Source organism: Cryptomeria japonica, chromosome 9 (assembly GCF_030272615.1).
Source record: "Cryptomeria japonica chromosome 9, Sugi_1.0, whole genome shotgun sequence".
NCBI classification, from domain to species: domain Eukaryota; kingdom Viridiplantae; phylum Streptophyta; class Pinopsida; order Cupressales; family Cupressaceae; genus Cryptomeria; species Cryptomeria japonica.
The window spans coordinates 541,403,872-541,422,681 of NC_081413.1; the positions used below are offsets into that span (position 1 = coordinate 541,403,872).

General features: G+C 34.8%; 1 protein-coding gene across 5 annotated transcripts in view; it reads left to right on the plus strand.

Annotated features, from left to right (window-relative positions):
- The first annotated feature begins 1,083 nt into the window (after nucleotides 1-1,083).
- The window catches only part of LOC131052561 (cyclin-T1-3), a 61,525-nt gene continuing 43,798 nt past the window's right edge, over nucleotides 1,084-18,810 (plus strand). Inside the window, exons 1-3 of one of the 5 annotated variants that reach the window (XM_057987145.2) lie at nucleotides 1,084-1,355; nucleotides 2,814-3,074; nucleotides 11,972-12,333. In XM_057987145.2, coding sequence (XP_057843128.2) covers nucleotides 12,095-12,333 — 239 coding nt within the window. In that variant the 5' untranslated portion in view covers nucleotides 1,084-1,355; nucleotides 2,814-3,074; nucleotides 11,972-12,094. The remainder of the gene's footprint in view (nucleotides 1,356-2,813; nucleotides 3,075-11,971; nucleotides 12,334-18,810) is intronic. The other 4 variants (XM_057987148.2, XM_057987147.2, XM_057987146.2 and 1 more) reach the window with 4 other exon arrangements.

Genomic DNA, 18,810 nt, shown 5'->3' on the forward strand with positions numbered 1-18,810 from the left:
CTTCAATAAAGAAGAAATGATTGAACATTTTGACAACATCCACTAGACCAAGTAGTCTGCAGGACCCGAGAGTAGTAATAAAATTGTTTTGCATACAAACACATTCAATAGATGCTGCCTAAATTATATCATAATTATCTATCTACTTAAAACTTCTTTGAGAAATTCAACTTCAATAAAGATAAAATGATTGAACATTTTGACAACATCAACAAGACTAAGTAGTCTGTAGGACCCAAGAGTAGTTATAAATTTGTTTTTGCATACAAACACCTTCAATAGTTGCTGCCTAAATTATACCATAACTTCCTTTTCTATTTTATATCGTTTACTATGAATCTTCATGAAAAAGTCATTTTTTTATGAGAGAGGCATAAGCTACAATGGAGCTCAACATATCCTTGAAAGAAAAACAAAAAGCCAACAATAAACAAAGCACCCAACAGGGGCAGGTTTCCATTTAGAACATAAAATTTTATATTGGATTTGATTTGTTGTTTCTATTTCGTGTCCACAAACCAAACAATATAAGCATTTTCCATTTGAAGATTTAATTATTTAATATTAGATTTGATTTGATTTACTTTATGTTTTTGTTATCCTAACTTTGTATTTTTTAAAGTAAAAGATGTTTTTTCGATTCGAAAGCAAAAAAAGCCTACCATCTTACAAAGATATCTCTCAACATATTTTATACAAATTAATTTTAAGATATATGCTAATTATTAATCTCTCCTTTTCTATTAAAAAATCTAACTTCAAAATATCCATTTATTTGCTCCAAATATATTTATAATGAAGATCCTACACAAATCTTATGGAGGTTTGGATTTCATGAAAATGATAGATAGAAGAAGTGTCCAAAATCATAATCTCTTATAACATTGAGTTTATTATTATTCTCCGTGTTTGTTAGTGGTGGATTCCCATGGAAGTCAGATTCTCATTTTTAAAAAGAACAAAACAAAATAATAATAATAATAAAAAAATTGTTACTTTGAACCATGGACACGTGGCAGCGCTTGGGGCCACAAAAAGTTAGTTGGTGTTTGGCCAATACAAAAACCCAAAACCCACATAGTGGATGAACTTTTCCCCAACACTGTAAAATTGTCGGCGGCAGAAAAACGTTGGTAAAATCTGCGAGGGTCCTGAAAATGATTTGAAATGCCGTCTTGCCTCACGTCATTTGGCCGTGAAAATTAACGGGGGAAATCCCTCACTTTAAACGGGGCGTACCGGGGCTTTTTTTAAGTTTCCTTCGATATATGCCAGTCTGGTGTGCATTGGATTGTTGCTGTCCTGCGTCTGCCGGATCTTCAGAGGGAGTGTTTTCCAAGGAGGACGACAACAAGGTACGTGTTTGAGTTCTAAGATGGGGCTTTTCATGATGTCTCTCCTGATTTTTATTGCGTTTGATATCATGGGTTTTCAAATTTTTAGGAGCAGTTATGTTGTTTGCAGCATTTTGAGGGTGTTTGAATGGGATTTTGCTTGAATTTTGTGCACTTAGATTTATATCAATAAAATCTTAACAGTTTTCCTATTTTCCGTGGGCGAGTTTGAATTTTCGATGAAGAATGGTAGGGTTTAGGTTGTAGGGTTTCTGTTATGTATTTGTTTCGGGATTCTGTTATTTGTGATAACAAGTTCGAGTTGTGTCAAGTGAAGCTTTACACGGTAACTATCTCTAGGGGCGCCGTTTTGTCGCTTTTAGGATTTTTATTGCTTGGGAGTAAATACTGTCGAGAACGGAGTTGTTAATGGCAGTCGGTTATAACTATTATGTACGAGCGCAGCATAAAACGAAGCCTTGGAGAAAGGGACAGTTTCTTAACATGGGAAATGTTTTGGAGCTAATTTTATCGGGGAGTCAGTTGAGGAGGAATGTGAAGAATCTATGTAGGAAAAACTGATTTAAAAAGAAAATATTTCCACTGACAATGATACCTCTGTCAGTAAATTGGTGGGCGATGTCCTAGAAAACAATAAAGTAGGTTTATCCGTGGTCCATGTTGATTTTGCACGGATGACAATAGCTCTTAGTTTTTCGGTGTGATGTTACTGTATAACGATTGCCACAGTTACTTCCTTAATAGCCTAACACTGGAGATGCTTTTATTCTTTTGGGTGAAAATTTATGTCTACAAGGAAAATGGCCCAAGTTTTTAGGGCATTGGATGCACGAAAGTTACTTCTTTAATGATCTCATTTAGAGACTCATGCCTGATTTTTGGGTTCCTTTTGTAAGATTATTGCCAATGTAAATGTTAAACAAATCACAAGAATTTTGTTAACAAAGTGGCATATCCCTTGTTGAGGACTTCGTTTTGCCATAATATCTTACAGCCTCTCTTTCTTAAGACTGTCTCTGTTAGTCTTTGGGGGCATATATTAATCGATGTATTAGATAATCAACGATCTTAACTGAATGCCAATACCTTTAGATTGAGTATAAAAGGTTTGTATCTGAAGAAATATTGTATTGCCCAAAGCAGTTTGCAGTTTCCTTCATATAGATTCACATGGGTTCAATGTAAGGAGCTTTATAGATTCAAACCTCTTTGATTCTTATTTATGAGAGTCCAGGTCAGATACGGTTATTTCAAGTTAGGTTATTAGAGTTGTTTTTTTTGCCAAAAGTCCTGCTCAATATAATAAATGTATTTGGGTTGCTTCCGGTAGATTCATATGTTCAAGAAAATCCCATGACATGTGTTCCTATGGGTCAATCGCAGAGTTTTTGAGCTATCTAAAATTATTATATCATATAATAAGTTGGTAAGATTTTTCTAATTTTTTTGGATGAACAGGGAAATCAGATACAATTCTTCATTATCTCCACCTACGTCAGGAGTTTGTCTCTGGTTGCTAACACCTTCCTTGCTTCATTCGTTTGCATCTCAGCTCACTAGGTTTCTGATTCTAGTTAGCAGTCACTATATACCTGCCTCTTCTTGGTAAAGTCTAGCTGGAGTGAGGGAGATCCGTGGGGGCACAAGATTTGAACTGTTGACCTCAAGTTGGTGAGAATTTAGCTGCTGCTGATTGGTCTACTGGCTGTACCCTTGTTAGTAAGTTGTTTTTTCACCCTCGATAGACTCAAACAGCAATGACACTTATTGCAATTGTGGTAAAACATGATCTTTTTAAGTCAAGTATATTGAAATTGCTTTCCTGCTCCTAGCCATGCTCACTATAATAACTCCATTTGGCTTGCTTCTAGCAGATTCATATTTTCAAGAAAATTCTATTAACACATTCAAATAGGTCAAATAAGAAAATTCGGGAACCATCTTTAAAGTGATGAAATCAAACCTTCAGTTACAAGTTACAACTTAAGAGACACTCCCATCCCTCTAAGACAAATTTAGTGTGACTGCTGTTAGAGAATTTGTGAACAGAATCATCTATGCAACTGGCAGTAATTAAGGTATTTATTCAACCTAACCAGCACTGGGAAATAACCTTTACCTGATTTATTTTTGTTAAGTTGCACATCTGTTTGCTAAGATGTTAAATTCCTTAAATCTGAAACACATCCTCACCTCAAGCATTAATCAGAACACCCACATTTGAAAAATGTTTAGAAAGATAAATAAGGTACCTCTTGAAGATAGAAGCTGCTAATTTTAGGCCTTTTATCAAAATTTATAAACAAATGAGATGTGACTTATTGTCCTACATTGGAAACCTTTCTAAATTAGAAGTTCACTAAGAATAAAAAGCCATTAAACGATCAAAACTCCAAAATTTAGAAAACATGCTGGGAGAACTTGTTGTGAACAAATGGACTAACACTCCCACATGACAAGGATCAAGTGGTTCTCCGCTTTCACAGTTTTTCTCTTTAAAAGCCATAATTCTTTATTGGTAGGGACTTGGTTAGCACATCAGCAACCTGCAACTCTAAAGAAACATACTCAAGGGCTGCTTGATACCTCTGTACCCTGACTTTGAGGAAATGATATCAGATATATGTGTGCTTAGACCAATCCTGTAAATCAGGATTGCCTGTGAGCTTGATTTAACTCTGACTATTAGCATAAAACACACATCAATTGCTCCACCAACTTGCAAAACCAGATTGCTTCACAAATTGTAGAATAAGCGTTTATATACAGTGTAATGTCTGAAGTTCTGAAGTAAGAGCTATTACTGTTTGTTTCTGCTAAACGAGGAGCTCTGAGTTCCTATGTACTTGTCGAATCCGAGTCAACAAATTCATGAATGAAAATCCCCTCATTATCTTTGTGCCTAATGTTGTGTTGAAGAATGCCTTTCAGCCTATATGTACACACAGACACACACACACACATATATACACACACACACATTTATATACACACACACATATATGTATACATACATACATAGATATATGTATACACACACACACAACCCTTAATCTTACCATTGCTGTGTTAGGGAAGAAAACCCATGATTCAGGTAGATCTGAAAGCACTTCCAAAGCAAACATAAAAGAAGAAATTATCACAGTTTGAAGGAGAATTATACCAGAAAACCAAGATAAGTTCTATTTTCAGAATTATTCAAAGAATTATTAATTTGACTATTATAATAAAATTTCATTATTTTAGATAAAGTTTTATTTATAAATATAATGCAGTTATCATTCTAAGTTGGAATTATTCTTTTAGGGCAAAAATTAGAAATGTTCTAGAAAAGGGACATTACACTACAACTAGAAGAAAACAATACAATTTTCAAACACAAGGCCAGGCTATACTCCGATCTCTGGGATTTGATTTTTAGATTCTCCCAAAGAGTGTCTGCATCAGTAGCATTTTGAACTTCTGGAATCAATTCATCTATGGCAGACAACTTCAAAAGCAATATGGCTTCCGTCTGTCTCCTCTCATGGTCCTGTAGATCATTATATGGTTTTTTCTCCTCCAACAAAATCTGGTCAAGGTATTGATACTCACAAATGGTGTGTATATTTTGACTCCATAATCTATAATTCTTCTGAGTCAATTTTTGAGAGTTTGGTAACAGAAAAGTTCAGATTACTGCTATTATTGGACACAATACTAGACTTTGGGTTTATGGAAACAATTAAAATCAAGAGACTTGGTAATGCTGGAGCAAAACACAGTTAGATGGAACTTCATAAATTTTCTACACACAATGTGGCAAAATTTCAAGCAAAACTATCCACCAGATCAGAAGATACAAGATTAATTCAATCTGCAGCTCAATATGTATAAATATTCCATTAACATTTAAATTTTTTAAAGTTATAAGCTTCCTCGATACAACTCTCAATTGCATATGCATTAAGTGCTTCCTCTTATAGCCCATCACTTTGACACTAATGCGCTAGAGTGGGTGAACTAAAACTGTTTCTGGATAGTTAAATTATTGCTGTCCAAATGTTGCCTGACCAAATCAACCTACGCATACACCTGCTGTGGCCTCACGTACCAGATGGTCAATACCAAAAGGGAGGTGTTATTGCCAGCAAAGTTGAAAAATTCACTCACAAAATTTACAAGCATTAAAAAACATGTAAAATAATCTAAAAAAATGCATAAAATGGAACTTACAAAGGTCATAAGTAGTTTTTCCTTAATTGATAGATTAAAAAGCATGTTTGAGTCGCATGACAGCATCATATGATTATAAACTACATATCTGTATTAATATATTACAAATTTCATGTGGAAAACATGGACCCAAAACAATTTTTATTTATTGCTTTTAAAAACCAAAGCAGGTGTTTTGGGGTAGTGCCCCTTCTGGCTTCTGCGGGCAATGCCCTTGACACATTCCTAGTTGCATACAGGGCAGGGTTGTGGGGTGGTGCCTTCACTGCTCAAATGATTGAATAAATAGATTCCAAAAATGATGAAAAATGTTTTTTTTTTGGCAGACAGACTTTTATAGCAGGTGCCAAGTTTTTATATTGAATTCACAAGCTATTGTTGAATACTCACCCATAACTTGTGGGCAATTGAGCCAGTTAATCACACGATTAACTGACCGGTGAGTACTCACGAGTTTTTGGTGATTTTTTAAACTATGATCCTGAGTGTGCACTTTCTGATCCTCATCTCATAATACTAGTGTTTAGACTGGCCTGAAAATTTATCTTATCTTCACGTATAGCAATGAGAAATGCTTATATTAACAATGGAGGGTTTGCATCAGATTGGCCAACAATATATAATCTTCAGCAATCTCTAAACTCTTCTTCAATGCCTTGTAATCTGCCTTTGATACAAGCTAATCATCTATTCACAGGCCACACTAACAAACAAAAATGACATTTCCAAATTTGATGCTACTGCTGTACAACACTCCGCTGTTCACATGAAAGAATATGACAATCAGCAATGTTCGAAAGACATTGCTTTAATACCATATCAGATTGAAACACAGTGAGTGAATTACAGGGAAAATGCAGCTAAATATGACCTACCATCCTGTGAATACAAAAAAATTTATATGATAAAATACTAACTTATGACTGTTTTAAGCATTTAACAAGTTGCCTATTATTAAGCAGACCTGAATAGAAAACAGTTACAGCTATGCCTAAATGCATACTATCAAATATGTATGGTAGTCAGCTACTTTTTTGGGCTGACCTGCTGACATGTTTATTAGATGTGTTACAGATTTGAATGTGATGAACCAGATGTCCGCCAGGATTTAATTTTACTGTACAACTTTGTTATCAGAAATGTGATGGGAAACCTCCATTTCATGTTATGGTGGTTGTAATGTGTTTCCTGTTGCAAATGGTCATTTCAAGCTTTGTGAAGAAGTCTGCTTTTATGAATAAAAATCTCTGCAATTTTTTAGGCTTTTCTCGTACTTCAAGGAGTAAAGAAAGTTTTCTTCATTTTCAAAATTTATTCCAGGACTCTTGCAGGCATTATTTTTCTAATAATGGTATATATCTTCTGGTGTACTTGGAGCGCCTTTTTTTAATTATAATATAACAATTTCCAGAAAATATTATGACATAGAACTTTGAAAACAAGAATAGTAAACCAGTCATATAAGAGCAGTAAATAGTAAAGGCAATGTCATTTAGACCATTACAATGACATAAAATCAGTCATACAATTGTTTATGTCCCCCTCAAAAATTCTACACAGTCAGTAGATCCGATCGCTATAACTTTGCATGGATTTTTGCTTCATCCAAAATATCAGCATGAAACATTATGCAGGCTTATTTTATTTATTTGCTTTCCTTGTCTGCCTTTTAATGTGTTTTGCCCAAAGTTTTCTAGCGGGATATGTCAATTTCTGGTTGGTAGACTTCGGAGATGGCAGCCAGAAGAACCCTGTGCATCAGCAAGTTTCCGAAAACCTCTCTGGTATTGGAGACATGTCTCCATCTCCAAGACATGTCTAATGGGGTGGGAGATGGGTCTTAGGGTAACCATGGTTTGCTTGATCTACCAGTTTATTTATTCTGATTTCTTTTTCCCTTGACCAAAAATTAAAAAAAATCTAATTATATTTCCATAAAATTAGAAATACCATGCATGATACAAGTCCTTGTATGTAATGTCCCCACTTTGAAATAGAATTTAATAATAAATAATAATAATATTAAAAATCAAAAGAATAAAAATAAAATTAAAATTAAAATATAAAATAATATAATTAAATATAATCAAAATTTAATTAAGTTAATGAATGGTCAAAAGACATGGAAGGAAAGGTTGACTCCCTCAAACATGGTATATAAAAGAGAGAAGAGAACCTCATTTGAGAAGGGGATAATTGTGAAATCAGAAGTGCAGATCTGATTTGAATAAGAAGTGCAGATTTGATTGTGAAAGGTTGTGTCCCTTTCAAAGGGCAGATATAATGAAGAGTTGCACTCTTTGAAAGGGTGCTAATGGTGGAAAGGGCACGTCTCTTGCCAAAGGGCATACATGATGAAGAGGTGTGACCTCTCCCTCACATTGAGAGATATAAAGGAAAGGAATCAAAAGCATCCAGGGATATCACCATGGATCAGACCAGATCAGATCAGAACTGTTATTAAGTTCCAGGTAGTAACATCTTTGTTCTTGGTGGTATGCATGGGGACGAGCTGAATATGTATGCTTAATATATGAAGCCTGATAATGTTCCTATGCAGCTTTTAATAGTAATATTAATATAGACTGCAATATGTGTGACAGTTTAATAATGCCTTTCTATCACTAACTGTTCATATGACGATTAAGTAAATTATATGATGGAGTCTGTAATACCTTTCAATCTCACCATCCAATTACGGAGGGAGAATACAAGGAAGCAAGAGCACTAGGCTCCAGCAGGTACGCCAACCCCGAGTGTGGGCCAAGAGGTCAAGTTGATGAAGTCCTTGGTGCTCTTGGGCTTGTTGAAGAGGGGTAGACTCGAGGCGCATTGGGTGATTCTCCTTGAGATCCATTATGGGAACTGGTGTAGGGAGAGAGATTTGTTGAATCCTTCACATAATTATGCAATATATAATTAATGCTGGATATATAGTCTATTAAGGCATAATGGAAATGTTGACTAATCTGTTGTGGAGGATCTAGACCAAGCTTAGTTGACAATAGTGTCCCTCTATTGTAATCACCATACTAAAATTGTAATTCAAGGTCAGAATATAAGAGGGTACCATTAGGGGACAGTACATTTTAAGAAATTATTTGAGGAAAATATAATATATTATTAAATAACTTATATAGATTGTTTTATAATGAAAAGAATGGAATTTAAATGATTTTTTCTTTAATAGAATGTTTTAAACTTTTAAATTACCTTTTAAATATTTACATTTTTCTACTTTTTTTAATCATATTTTTTGTGAGATAGAGCTTTAAATGAATCTGAGGTTTTGAAAATGTATATGTATATAAAATCTGTTTCTTATAGGAACCCTCTAAATATTCTGTTTGTCGTCATGTTGCTGTTGCCATTGTGGTTTCCATTTCTCCTTCCTGGTAACATAGTTGTACAATGACTCATCCTCTTTGTTATTCCTGATTAATATATCAATGATTATATAAAGTTCTCTATTGTTATTATTTTTTAATGGAGAGTTTCATTCCTTACCACATATCCTCTCAAATAGAAATAGCCTTGGCTATGTTATTATAGTGTAGTGCCCATGTGTTTTAAATTTCAGCAGATCAGCGAAACCTTTGCATCCTTTTTCAGCTCCAGCACTGGTTTTATTGGAACTTTAGTCCAACTTAAATGATGGTGGAGTTGACCAAAGTGGCATAGAGTTATTAATAACTATCATCACAGAATGACTATCTCTATCATTTGGAAGGTCTTCCTTAAGAGCTAAAGCTTTAGCTATATTGTTGGTGGTGGCACCAAATTATTCAAAAAACCACTGGGCATAGAGTTATTATCATTCCTAGAATGACTTTCTACATTTAATTGAACAAGATGTTCCTTAACAGTTATAGCTTCAGTTATAATATCTCAAAATGCACTCCAATGACATGGTGCATGCCATCTCAAATTACACCAAGTATAACTTGGTGCCACTGGTTTTATTGGAACTTTAGTCCAACTTAAATGATGGTGGAGTTGACCAAAGTGGCATAGAGTTATTAATAACTATCATCACAGAGTGACTATCTCTATTATTTGGAAGGTCTTCCTTAAGAGCTAAAGCTTTAGCTATATTGTTGGTGGTGGCACCAAGTTATTCAAAAAACCACTGGGCATAGAGTTATTATCATTCCTAGAATGACTTTCTACATTTAATTGAACAAGATGTTCCTTAACAGTTATAGCTTCAGTTATAATATCTCAAAATTCACTCCAATGACATGGTGCATGCCATCTCAAACTACACCAAGTATAACTAGTACAGCCAGGTCATTTGGTTGTTTCATTGTGAAATATTGTTGCTAGAGATTTTTACTAATCACAGATAAGAACACAGGCCAATTCAAGAGATAATTTATTTCAAGAACATTTTGCAAGTTATAGGCAGTTTAATATGATATTTATTGACATTCAGCAATGGCTTTTCCAATTCCAAATCCGAGTAACTAAATCATTACAAGTGTTGAACATAAGAAACCAATTATCACTCCAAATATCATGCCACAAACCTTGTCATGTGCTCATGATGATCAAAAGAAGAGAAGGACTGTTGACAAATGATTTGCTGATGTTGATGATGTCTGATCAGCGAATCTGAATCCTTGTTCTGAGTGCTGTAAACCCTTCTAACTGGCTGCGATAACAAACAAACTGATATTGTTGCCTTCCAATTGCCAAATAAACACCTTTAGCCTTAGCGATAAAGCTTCGAACAGATATTTATTGCTTCCAGAATGAATTTGAATGCTGTTGTAGACCTGGGACTATGGCCAGAGCCACTTGGACAGGGTTTCCATTGTGTTCCTTGTCCACAAATTTGCAGAGAAAGAAATTCAATAAAATGAATCGTATGAATGAATTCCTTGATGCATCGAACCCCTTTATATAATAACTTCAGCAATGCCAAAAAGTCATCGATGCCTTGAAACCTCATCATTGGCGACTTAGCAATATATCCAAGGTTTACATTAATTATTAAATAGCCCCCCATGAAGATATCTCCTAGAATAATAATGTTGTAACTTAAAAGTGGCCCCTTTATTAGTCTTAACGAATAAATAAATATATTGCTCCTAAACTTTAGCTTTTTGGGCTAATATTTGATTATTCACTCATTCCCTTATTATTCATCTAATTTTCTAGCCTCAGAGAATGGGGAAAGGCTAGAAATTTCTTCTCCACATAACCATCACTCGGAAGGGGACATTACACATTGGCATTGAGCTTGACCAGATGGGTCTTAACAAAATATATTAAGGCAGGGGTCCCATGGAGGGGGGCTTCCTAAAAAATTTCAGTAGGTTCTGCTAAGATTTTTTTAGGATTATTTTAAAGCGGGTGGCCCATAAATTTTTTTAGTTCGGTTTAAGCTCCAAAATTTTATTATTTAGCATATTTCATTCAAGAGTATAAATAATATAAGAAAAACTTCAGATGATTGACAAATGCTAGGAAAAAAGCCTAAGCTGGTGGGGCAATTTCTAGCTCCCTGCCTTTTCCACCCACTCAAATCCGCAGTATTAAGAAGTAGGGGTTGTTATTCTTTAGGAAGAGGCTCCAATTAATCCTGTAGCAAATATTTTTTCGCTTCATGGGACCTGCTCCTCAAAATAGATGCTGAAGCCCCCTCATGGGACCTCAGCCCAATTGAGTGGAATTATCATCTTCTTGTTTTCAATTGCCTCCATTTTGCTGGTCTGATGATTTTATCTTAGTCTCGTAGAGCTTTGCGAAAGTAATGATATGTATGTAAAGGTTTGAACATTGTGGTTGCTTTGCTACCATGTAGAATACAATTATAGATGATATAAACAGGTCCAATTTTCATTTTTCGTCAATATTTTCTCTTTCCCATTGATGGTCTGCTAGTAAATTGACATCGATGTAAGAACTGTATATCCAAAAAATAGCCTTAGGTGCATTTCATCTTTGGTGTACAAAGTTCTGGTTGGTAACAACTTAAAGAAAGTTTTTCAGTTGGGAAATTTAGATCATTTATGTTGTTTTTATCTCAAAATTGCTTCCTAGCTATTGACATTTAATGTAAAAAGAAACAAGTGTAGAAGTTTTTCAGTTGGGAAATTTAGATCATTTATGTTGTTTTTATCTCAAAATTGCTTCCTAGCTATTGACATTTAATGTAAAAAGAAACAAATGTCTACACGTTTATTTTGGTTGCAATATTTGAATGTTGGGAGTGATCTTTTTTCATTTTGAGACTTATAATATTGGTTTCTGTATGTATTTTGTAATATTTGATTTTATCAACTTTTTAATTCCATTGTGTGATTAAGAGCCACTGCTTTTGTTTTTAGTATGAAAGCATTTTGTTGCATGGTTTTGACCTCTTAACATTTTATATTTATTCACTCGGACTGTAGGACTGCAGTGCAATTGTGGATGAGTGTATAAGCTCTAAAGAAATTAAGCCAATCTACTAAGAAAAGTTGATAGCAGCTGCTGAAGTTTCTCATTTGTCGAACAAACAAGGAAAAACCAAGGTTATGGCTGGGTTCTTGTCAGGCGATCCTTCTCAAGTTGATATTGCAGAAGGTGGAACAAATGCTTTAGCCCATACTAAATTGGAGGAGCCAGATCATTCTAGCTCAAACTGGTATTTTAGCAGACAAGAAATTGAAGAAAACTCTCCATCAAGGAAGGATACTATTGATTTGAAGAAAGAAGCATATTTCAGAAAGTCCTATTGCACATTTCTTCAGGACCTGGGCATGAGACTTAAAGTGTAAGCCATATTTCAATCAATATATGCAATATCGATTGCTTAAAAGTAAAGGTTTCTTTCAAACATCCATTTGTAGAGTTATCTTTTATGTCATGGACTCTGCTTTTAATTGACTTGTATGATTTTGGATAGGTTCTTAGGTCAAATCCAGTATAGGCAAGAAGCTAGTTTATCACATGTAGATTTTAATTAGACTATTCCACATTAATATAGATAGAATATCTTTTCTCATAATTTAAGTTTTTTAATCCCATTTCAAATTAGTTTTTCCATTTGTAGAGTTATCTTTTATGTTATGGACTCTGCTTTTAATTGACTTGTATGATTTTGGATAGGTTCTTAGGTCAAATCCAGTATAGGCAAGAAGCTAGTTTATCACATGTAGATTTTAATTAGACTATTCCACATTAATATAGTTAGAATATCTTTTATCATAATTTAAGTTTTTTATTCCCATTTCAAATTAGTTTTTCCATTGATGGAGATATTTGATGAATTACAATTTCTAGCACAATATTTTAAAGTCAAGCCAAGAACTTTACACACCTATGTTGAAGGTACTGTTTTATTAATAGGCTGGTTATAATTTTGCTATTCTACTTGTACATGAGTTGGGGTTTTTCATTTTATATTTAAATATCTTAGGAAATGATCTTGAAAAATATGTTTCCATCCCATTTGAAACCACTGGATTATTTGACAATCTGTTCTTGAAGTTGGTATGCTTACACATTTTGCTGGTAAGGTATATATCATTATTTTGGGTAGAAAGTTCAGGTTGCACTGCACTGTTCTTGTTCACGTATATAATTCAAATTATAGTGAAGATCATGTCTAATGCAATCTTTTTCAATTGGACCAAACTATTTGAAGAATGCCCTCTACTTCAAGTTTGACTACTAGGTACATTAACTTGTGAGTTGCTTTCTATGTTCCTTGAAACAAGGGATTATATAATGGCTTGTATCATTCATCAATTGCAGTCTGCCAAACCTGATTTAATTACCCATGTACATGAATGTCATTGTCAGTACTAATGGATTATATAGTACACTAGATCAACATTGTTTAATTGCCTTTGTAATGTTGATTTGTTGATGTCTTCCATTTACCATTCTAGAGCTGTGCTTTATATAAAATTGTTATTTGACTATTTGCAATGCACTGCAGAGTGCATTGGAAACATCCACAAATACCCATCATATGAATAATAGATGATAAGTGTATCTTGGTTTACTATGATAGTGTGCTGTAGGTGAAAAGTCCATCTTGGCTTGCTATGATAGTGGGCTATAGATGAAAAGTCCATCTTGGCTTGCTTTGATAGTAGGTGGCTGTCTAAAATCTAGGTTCGTTTTGTGGATAGGTTTTGATTTTATGACTATTTGATGGTAAGATGCCTAGATACCTTATTTGAGTTTGGTGCAAGAAATTGATTTGTAGGTAGGTGTATTAGGGGTTATAATCATATATGTTAATTTTAGTTTATTGTGGTGGCGTGTAATTAGATGAGACTATTTTAATGTTCTCATTGGGCAGTGTGAAGAGAATTTCAGGCCTATTGAGGGTTGAGGGTTAGTTACATTTTGTGAGGGAGAATAAGCATAATTAACCTTGTAGGTTACCCTTCTGTAGGAGGTTAAGTCAATAGCAAATATTAAGTATTGCTTTTAGTTAGCTTGATCCTGATTATAGGTTACAACAAAGACCCAGACAACAATATTTTCTTGAGGCCAATAAAGGCTTTCCAATCTCTTTCTGTTGTTAGTACCGAAAGAAGTGGAGGAACATGAAGTCATGAGATTGTTTTTTGATTATGGTAAAAAACAGGTTTTGAAGGGACCCGAAACCCTTTAACAACTGGTGTTAAACCATGATTAACATTGAACAGTACAAACACAAATCAGAAAAGCTGCCCAAAATATTACCATAAAACCAGCAGCCTTAAGACAGTAGAAGACTAGAAGACAGAAAGACAGCAGAAGAGACTAAACCAGATTCTTCAGGGTGTCTGCAACCTCCGCCTCAAACTCCTCTTCTGTTAACATGGTACAAAGTTCCATTGTACATTGACAAAGTTTGACATTTGGATGAATTTTAATAGGACAAGCGAGTTTGCTTGTGCACAGAATAATCTTTTTGTGTCTATAACATCTATCCCTCATATGACCCTAACAATCTTTTAACATGGAGCAAACCTTAACAAACATTAACTTAGGGTATCCTAAAATTCCTACAGTAGAATATCCACCAGAGGATCTGGGGCTTAATGCAAAGAGTTCAAGCAAACCATGTCTTATCTATCAAGATAACTTCAACAATTTTGATAAAAAATAATTCAAGCATGGAATTAAATTGAAAAATGTGATGAATGCTTTTGATTTTTCTTAGCCCTAATGAATCTCTCTTTAAGATCTTGCTTCTTGAGCTTGTATTTGAACTCGATGATGATGTTTGGCAAATCATCATTCATGCATGGTTGCATTTCTTAAGAATATGCCGAGTATTTTTAGCAGAGTACTTAAATGCATGAGAGAGATTCCTGTGCCAGTTCAGGGTTTGCTTGGGGTAATGGCTGACACATTCAATAGTTATAGATCTGTTGAGCTGCTTGGGGAAAAGAAATTGACATGCCCAAGTCTTAGTCCAATAGACAAATAATGTTGTAAATCTTTTATATGTAGGGCTGAATTTGACTAGAATGAGGGCAGTCACAAATTCAAGCTGACAACATTACCTAGATTTTGGAGGAAGACTTGTGATGAAGGAAGCTCAAGAGTGTACGCCATATTGTGCTTGTTAGCAGCAATCAAGAAGGAAGACTGAGAGGGGGGGGGGGTGAATCAGTCTTAACCGGATCACAACAAATTAAATTCCAAAACATAAACTGATAAACTGCAGTAACAGATAGATAAGTAAATTAACATCACAACGCATAACACCAAGATTTTGACGTGGAAAACCCGGTTAAGGAAAAAACCACGGTGGGAACCTACCCACAGTAAGATGATACTCTGTAGTAGTATGTGAAAATATTACAATGGGGAATGCATATGCATTCAGGCACACTGCCTAGAGCTCACACAAGATAACTTGTGGAGCACCAAATCACGAACCAACTAAAATGAAGATACACAAGATCATCCCAAACAATAATCCAAAGTCTCAACACAAGATCTGATCACACCGGAATATACCGGAGGAAATACCGGATTCTACAAAACAGTGATAAGCACAACCAAACTACAAAACCGGACCGAAAACTCTTCCCAAACTCACCGGAATAACTCATAAGAATATGTTGACATCAATGACAACAACATATCCTAGCAGCAGCAATGAACAACGAAATCCAACAGTGTTGTGCAAGAGGATTTCTAGTGCCGTACTATTGCTCAAGATTCTTTAACTTCTCATGGATGCAAATGATATCAAATGCATCCCCTGGTGTATTTTCAAATATTTCTTTAGTCATCGTCTATGGCACTATGCACAGCGTATTGGTGCCATATGTGTGGACTAAATGAAGGAATTTACTACAATAGATGAGTGATCCTTTATGTGCAACATATTTTTTCCATATGCATAGTAAGCACCTTAACTAGGTTATTGGATTCCGCATTACTGGGACTACCCATATAATCAACATGTAAATGTGTGCATGTCCCTTGGTTAGTTCATCCAATTGCAGATTTTCCAGGATTTGGACTACTCACACCATTAAAATATAACTTGTAATATTTTTAAATAAGGAGGTCCATTTTTCTTTGGCACAATCTTGAGACAAGTTTGCAATTAATGCACTAAGAAGAAAACAACCTGTAATTCTATAGAAATCTAAACTGCTGGTGGAGACTTACTGTATTAGATAAAAGAAGTGTTTTACAATTCTCAAGTAATAACATATACTGGTTATAACTTTTTGACTGGCTATTAATTTAAATGAAAAGTTCTAGGAATTCTTTTTAGCCAAAGCTGCCAATAGATAAATCATGGCAACTATTGATTATGGCAATTGAGAAGGTTTACTGGAAGGTGGGTTGCTGGAACTCTTTAGGATAATGTCTTCAACGATTCTAAAATGAGTGTAACGTGGGGTCAAAGGGCAATTTTCAACCATATGTTTGTAGCAAAAACTGCAGAGAAAAAAGTGACATAGTTTTTTCTGCTGATGAATGGCAAAGCAATGGAATTTTTTCTTTCTGAATTCTTGCCTTTTTGATCACTTCCAGCAATGATGACCTTGTTCTACAATGATGGGCCAATTGATCCATAAGGACCAGGGAAATTCAAAACTTGAACCTGGGATGAATCAACACTTATTTGGTCGAACTTGCACCAATGGGGACAAATCCACTTAAGACAGATGCACACCTGGGGCTTTGACTTCTGACCGTTGAAAATCAGGAATTGATTTGAAATAGCATCCTTTCCACTTCCAGCTTCTAATGGATTCATCTAGAGCTTGAGAGGAATATTACGGCATCACCGACAATTAGAACTACAGGTGGAGAGCATGTGTTTCGGCATTAGAGAAAAGATTTGAGTATTTTAATAAGGAGAATCAGAAGAGTTCACCTGTTCATGGTTTTGTAGAGGCTTGACAGAGTAGCTAAGGAACAACTACTGTTGTATCCATTTTCTATACTTTTTCTTTCAATTAATGGCATCAAGATAGATGAGCGGTTGTCACCACCAAGCTGGTGTTTCCCTGCATAGGCTTTCTGGGGTAATACTTGTGTTGGGTCTTTTATTTTCAGCATGTTATTATTGTAAAAATTAATAGAACATAATATTTTAATAATCTGTTAAATATTTGGATTAATTAATATTTAATTATTAATTTATCACAAAGAGTTTAATCTCTTTACATAGATATTGGGGAAGAAACCATCCAAACAGATAAACATTACATGACTCACTAAAAAGTGAACTTAAAATAAAAATAAAATACTTGCCACTAAGGTGGCTTTATTACAACTGTAAGCCTTATCTTTTAGTAATTTAATATTATACCCTCCACCCCCACCCTTCCCCTTTCCCCCCTACCCCCTTTAGGCTTACTTGTCTAAAAACCTAACAAACTAAAAACACCCTGAATTATAAATATGCCATTCTTGAAAACTTTTCTTTGAAAACAAACCATGGACTAGGCAGAACTCCATCAAGCTGCCTTGAACCCTTGTAAAAGTATAGCTTGCAAGCTGAATTCCCAAGTTCCCTGATTAACACGTCCTTGAACTCCCGAATCATAGATCTCCCCAACCATTGGACAACAATCATGTTGAGCTACTTCACCGAGCTCTATCAATTTGTTTCATAACCCTCGCAAGGGTATGACTCCCAAGATCACTAGGCAACCATCCATTTTGAGCTATCTAGACTGGCTTTGTTCCTGACTTAAAAGTGTGAGCTTCTTAAAATACATGCAATTCATTTGGCATACTGATCTTTCTAGGCTCTCTTGGAAATGCATCCGGAGGATCTTCAACATGTTGACAAAGTGTGTTAGCATTGGCTTTAAGAAGTGCCTCAACACATTTTACTTCAAGATATCCATAGACAAAGTTCATGGCTGTCCAACCTTTTGAGTGTAATACCCCATCAAGGAACCCCCAAGGATATGAGCTAAATTCACATAAGAATACATGGAAATGTTTTTTTAAATGTATTTTAAGTACAACATATGCATCACAAGCAAGTACAGAAGCTCAAAGCTCAAGATTAGTTCAACTTGTTGATCCACTATTATCCATTATCAGCTATAATGAATCTTGCTACCTTTTACTACCTTTTGCTGGATTTCAGGTCAAAACAGACACTTTTGCAAATTGAGCTTCTATTTTACCTGTGCTGAAGTGATTTGCCACTTTGGAGGTATCTGCCTCCCTTGCCAATAGAAACCTTTGTGCTTTTGGCACACACAATTCGCACTTTGTAGAGTAACCCATCTTGAAGATGGGAAATCTTCTTCACTTTTTACAATTTCCTGTCATATAAACTCTTCATATATCTTCCCAAAATCCTCATCACGTACATTTTCTTTAATATAAGCTTTCTTTGTGGAAGTTCCAAGTGAGTTACCACAGCCATAGCCAAAATACGTGGCCTACACAACATATCTGCCACAACATTGATAGCTGCCTTTTTATCTTTAATCACCAAATGGAACTGTTGTAGATATCACATCCATATATAATGCTTTGCTTTTTGTAATTTGTTTTGTGCTTGTAGATATTGAAGAGATTGGTGGTTAGGCTGCACAATAGTTTCTCTACCAAACAAATAATGCCACTATTTTTTAATTGTTTGAATTAGTGCATTTAGCTCTTTATTATACAATGGATATCCTCTAACTGCTGAAGTAAAAACTTCTGAATAACGAACACTCAAGTTTACCACCTTGACACACATAGCATATTCACTTCCATATGTCCACACCTCAAATAATTTTTTTTAATATCAGAATAAGCAAGC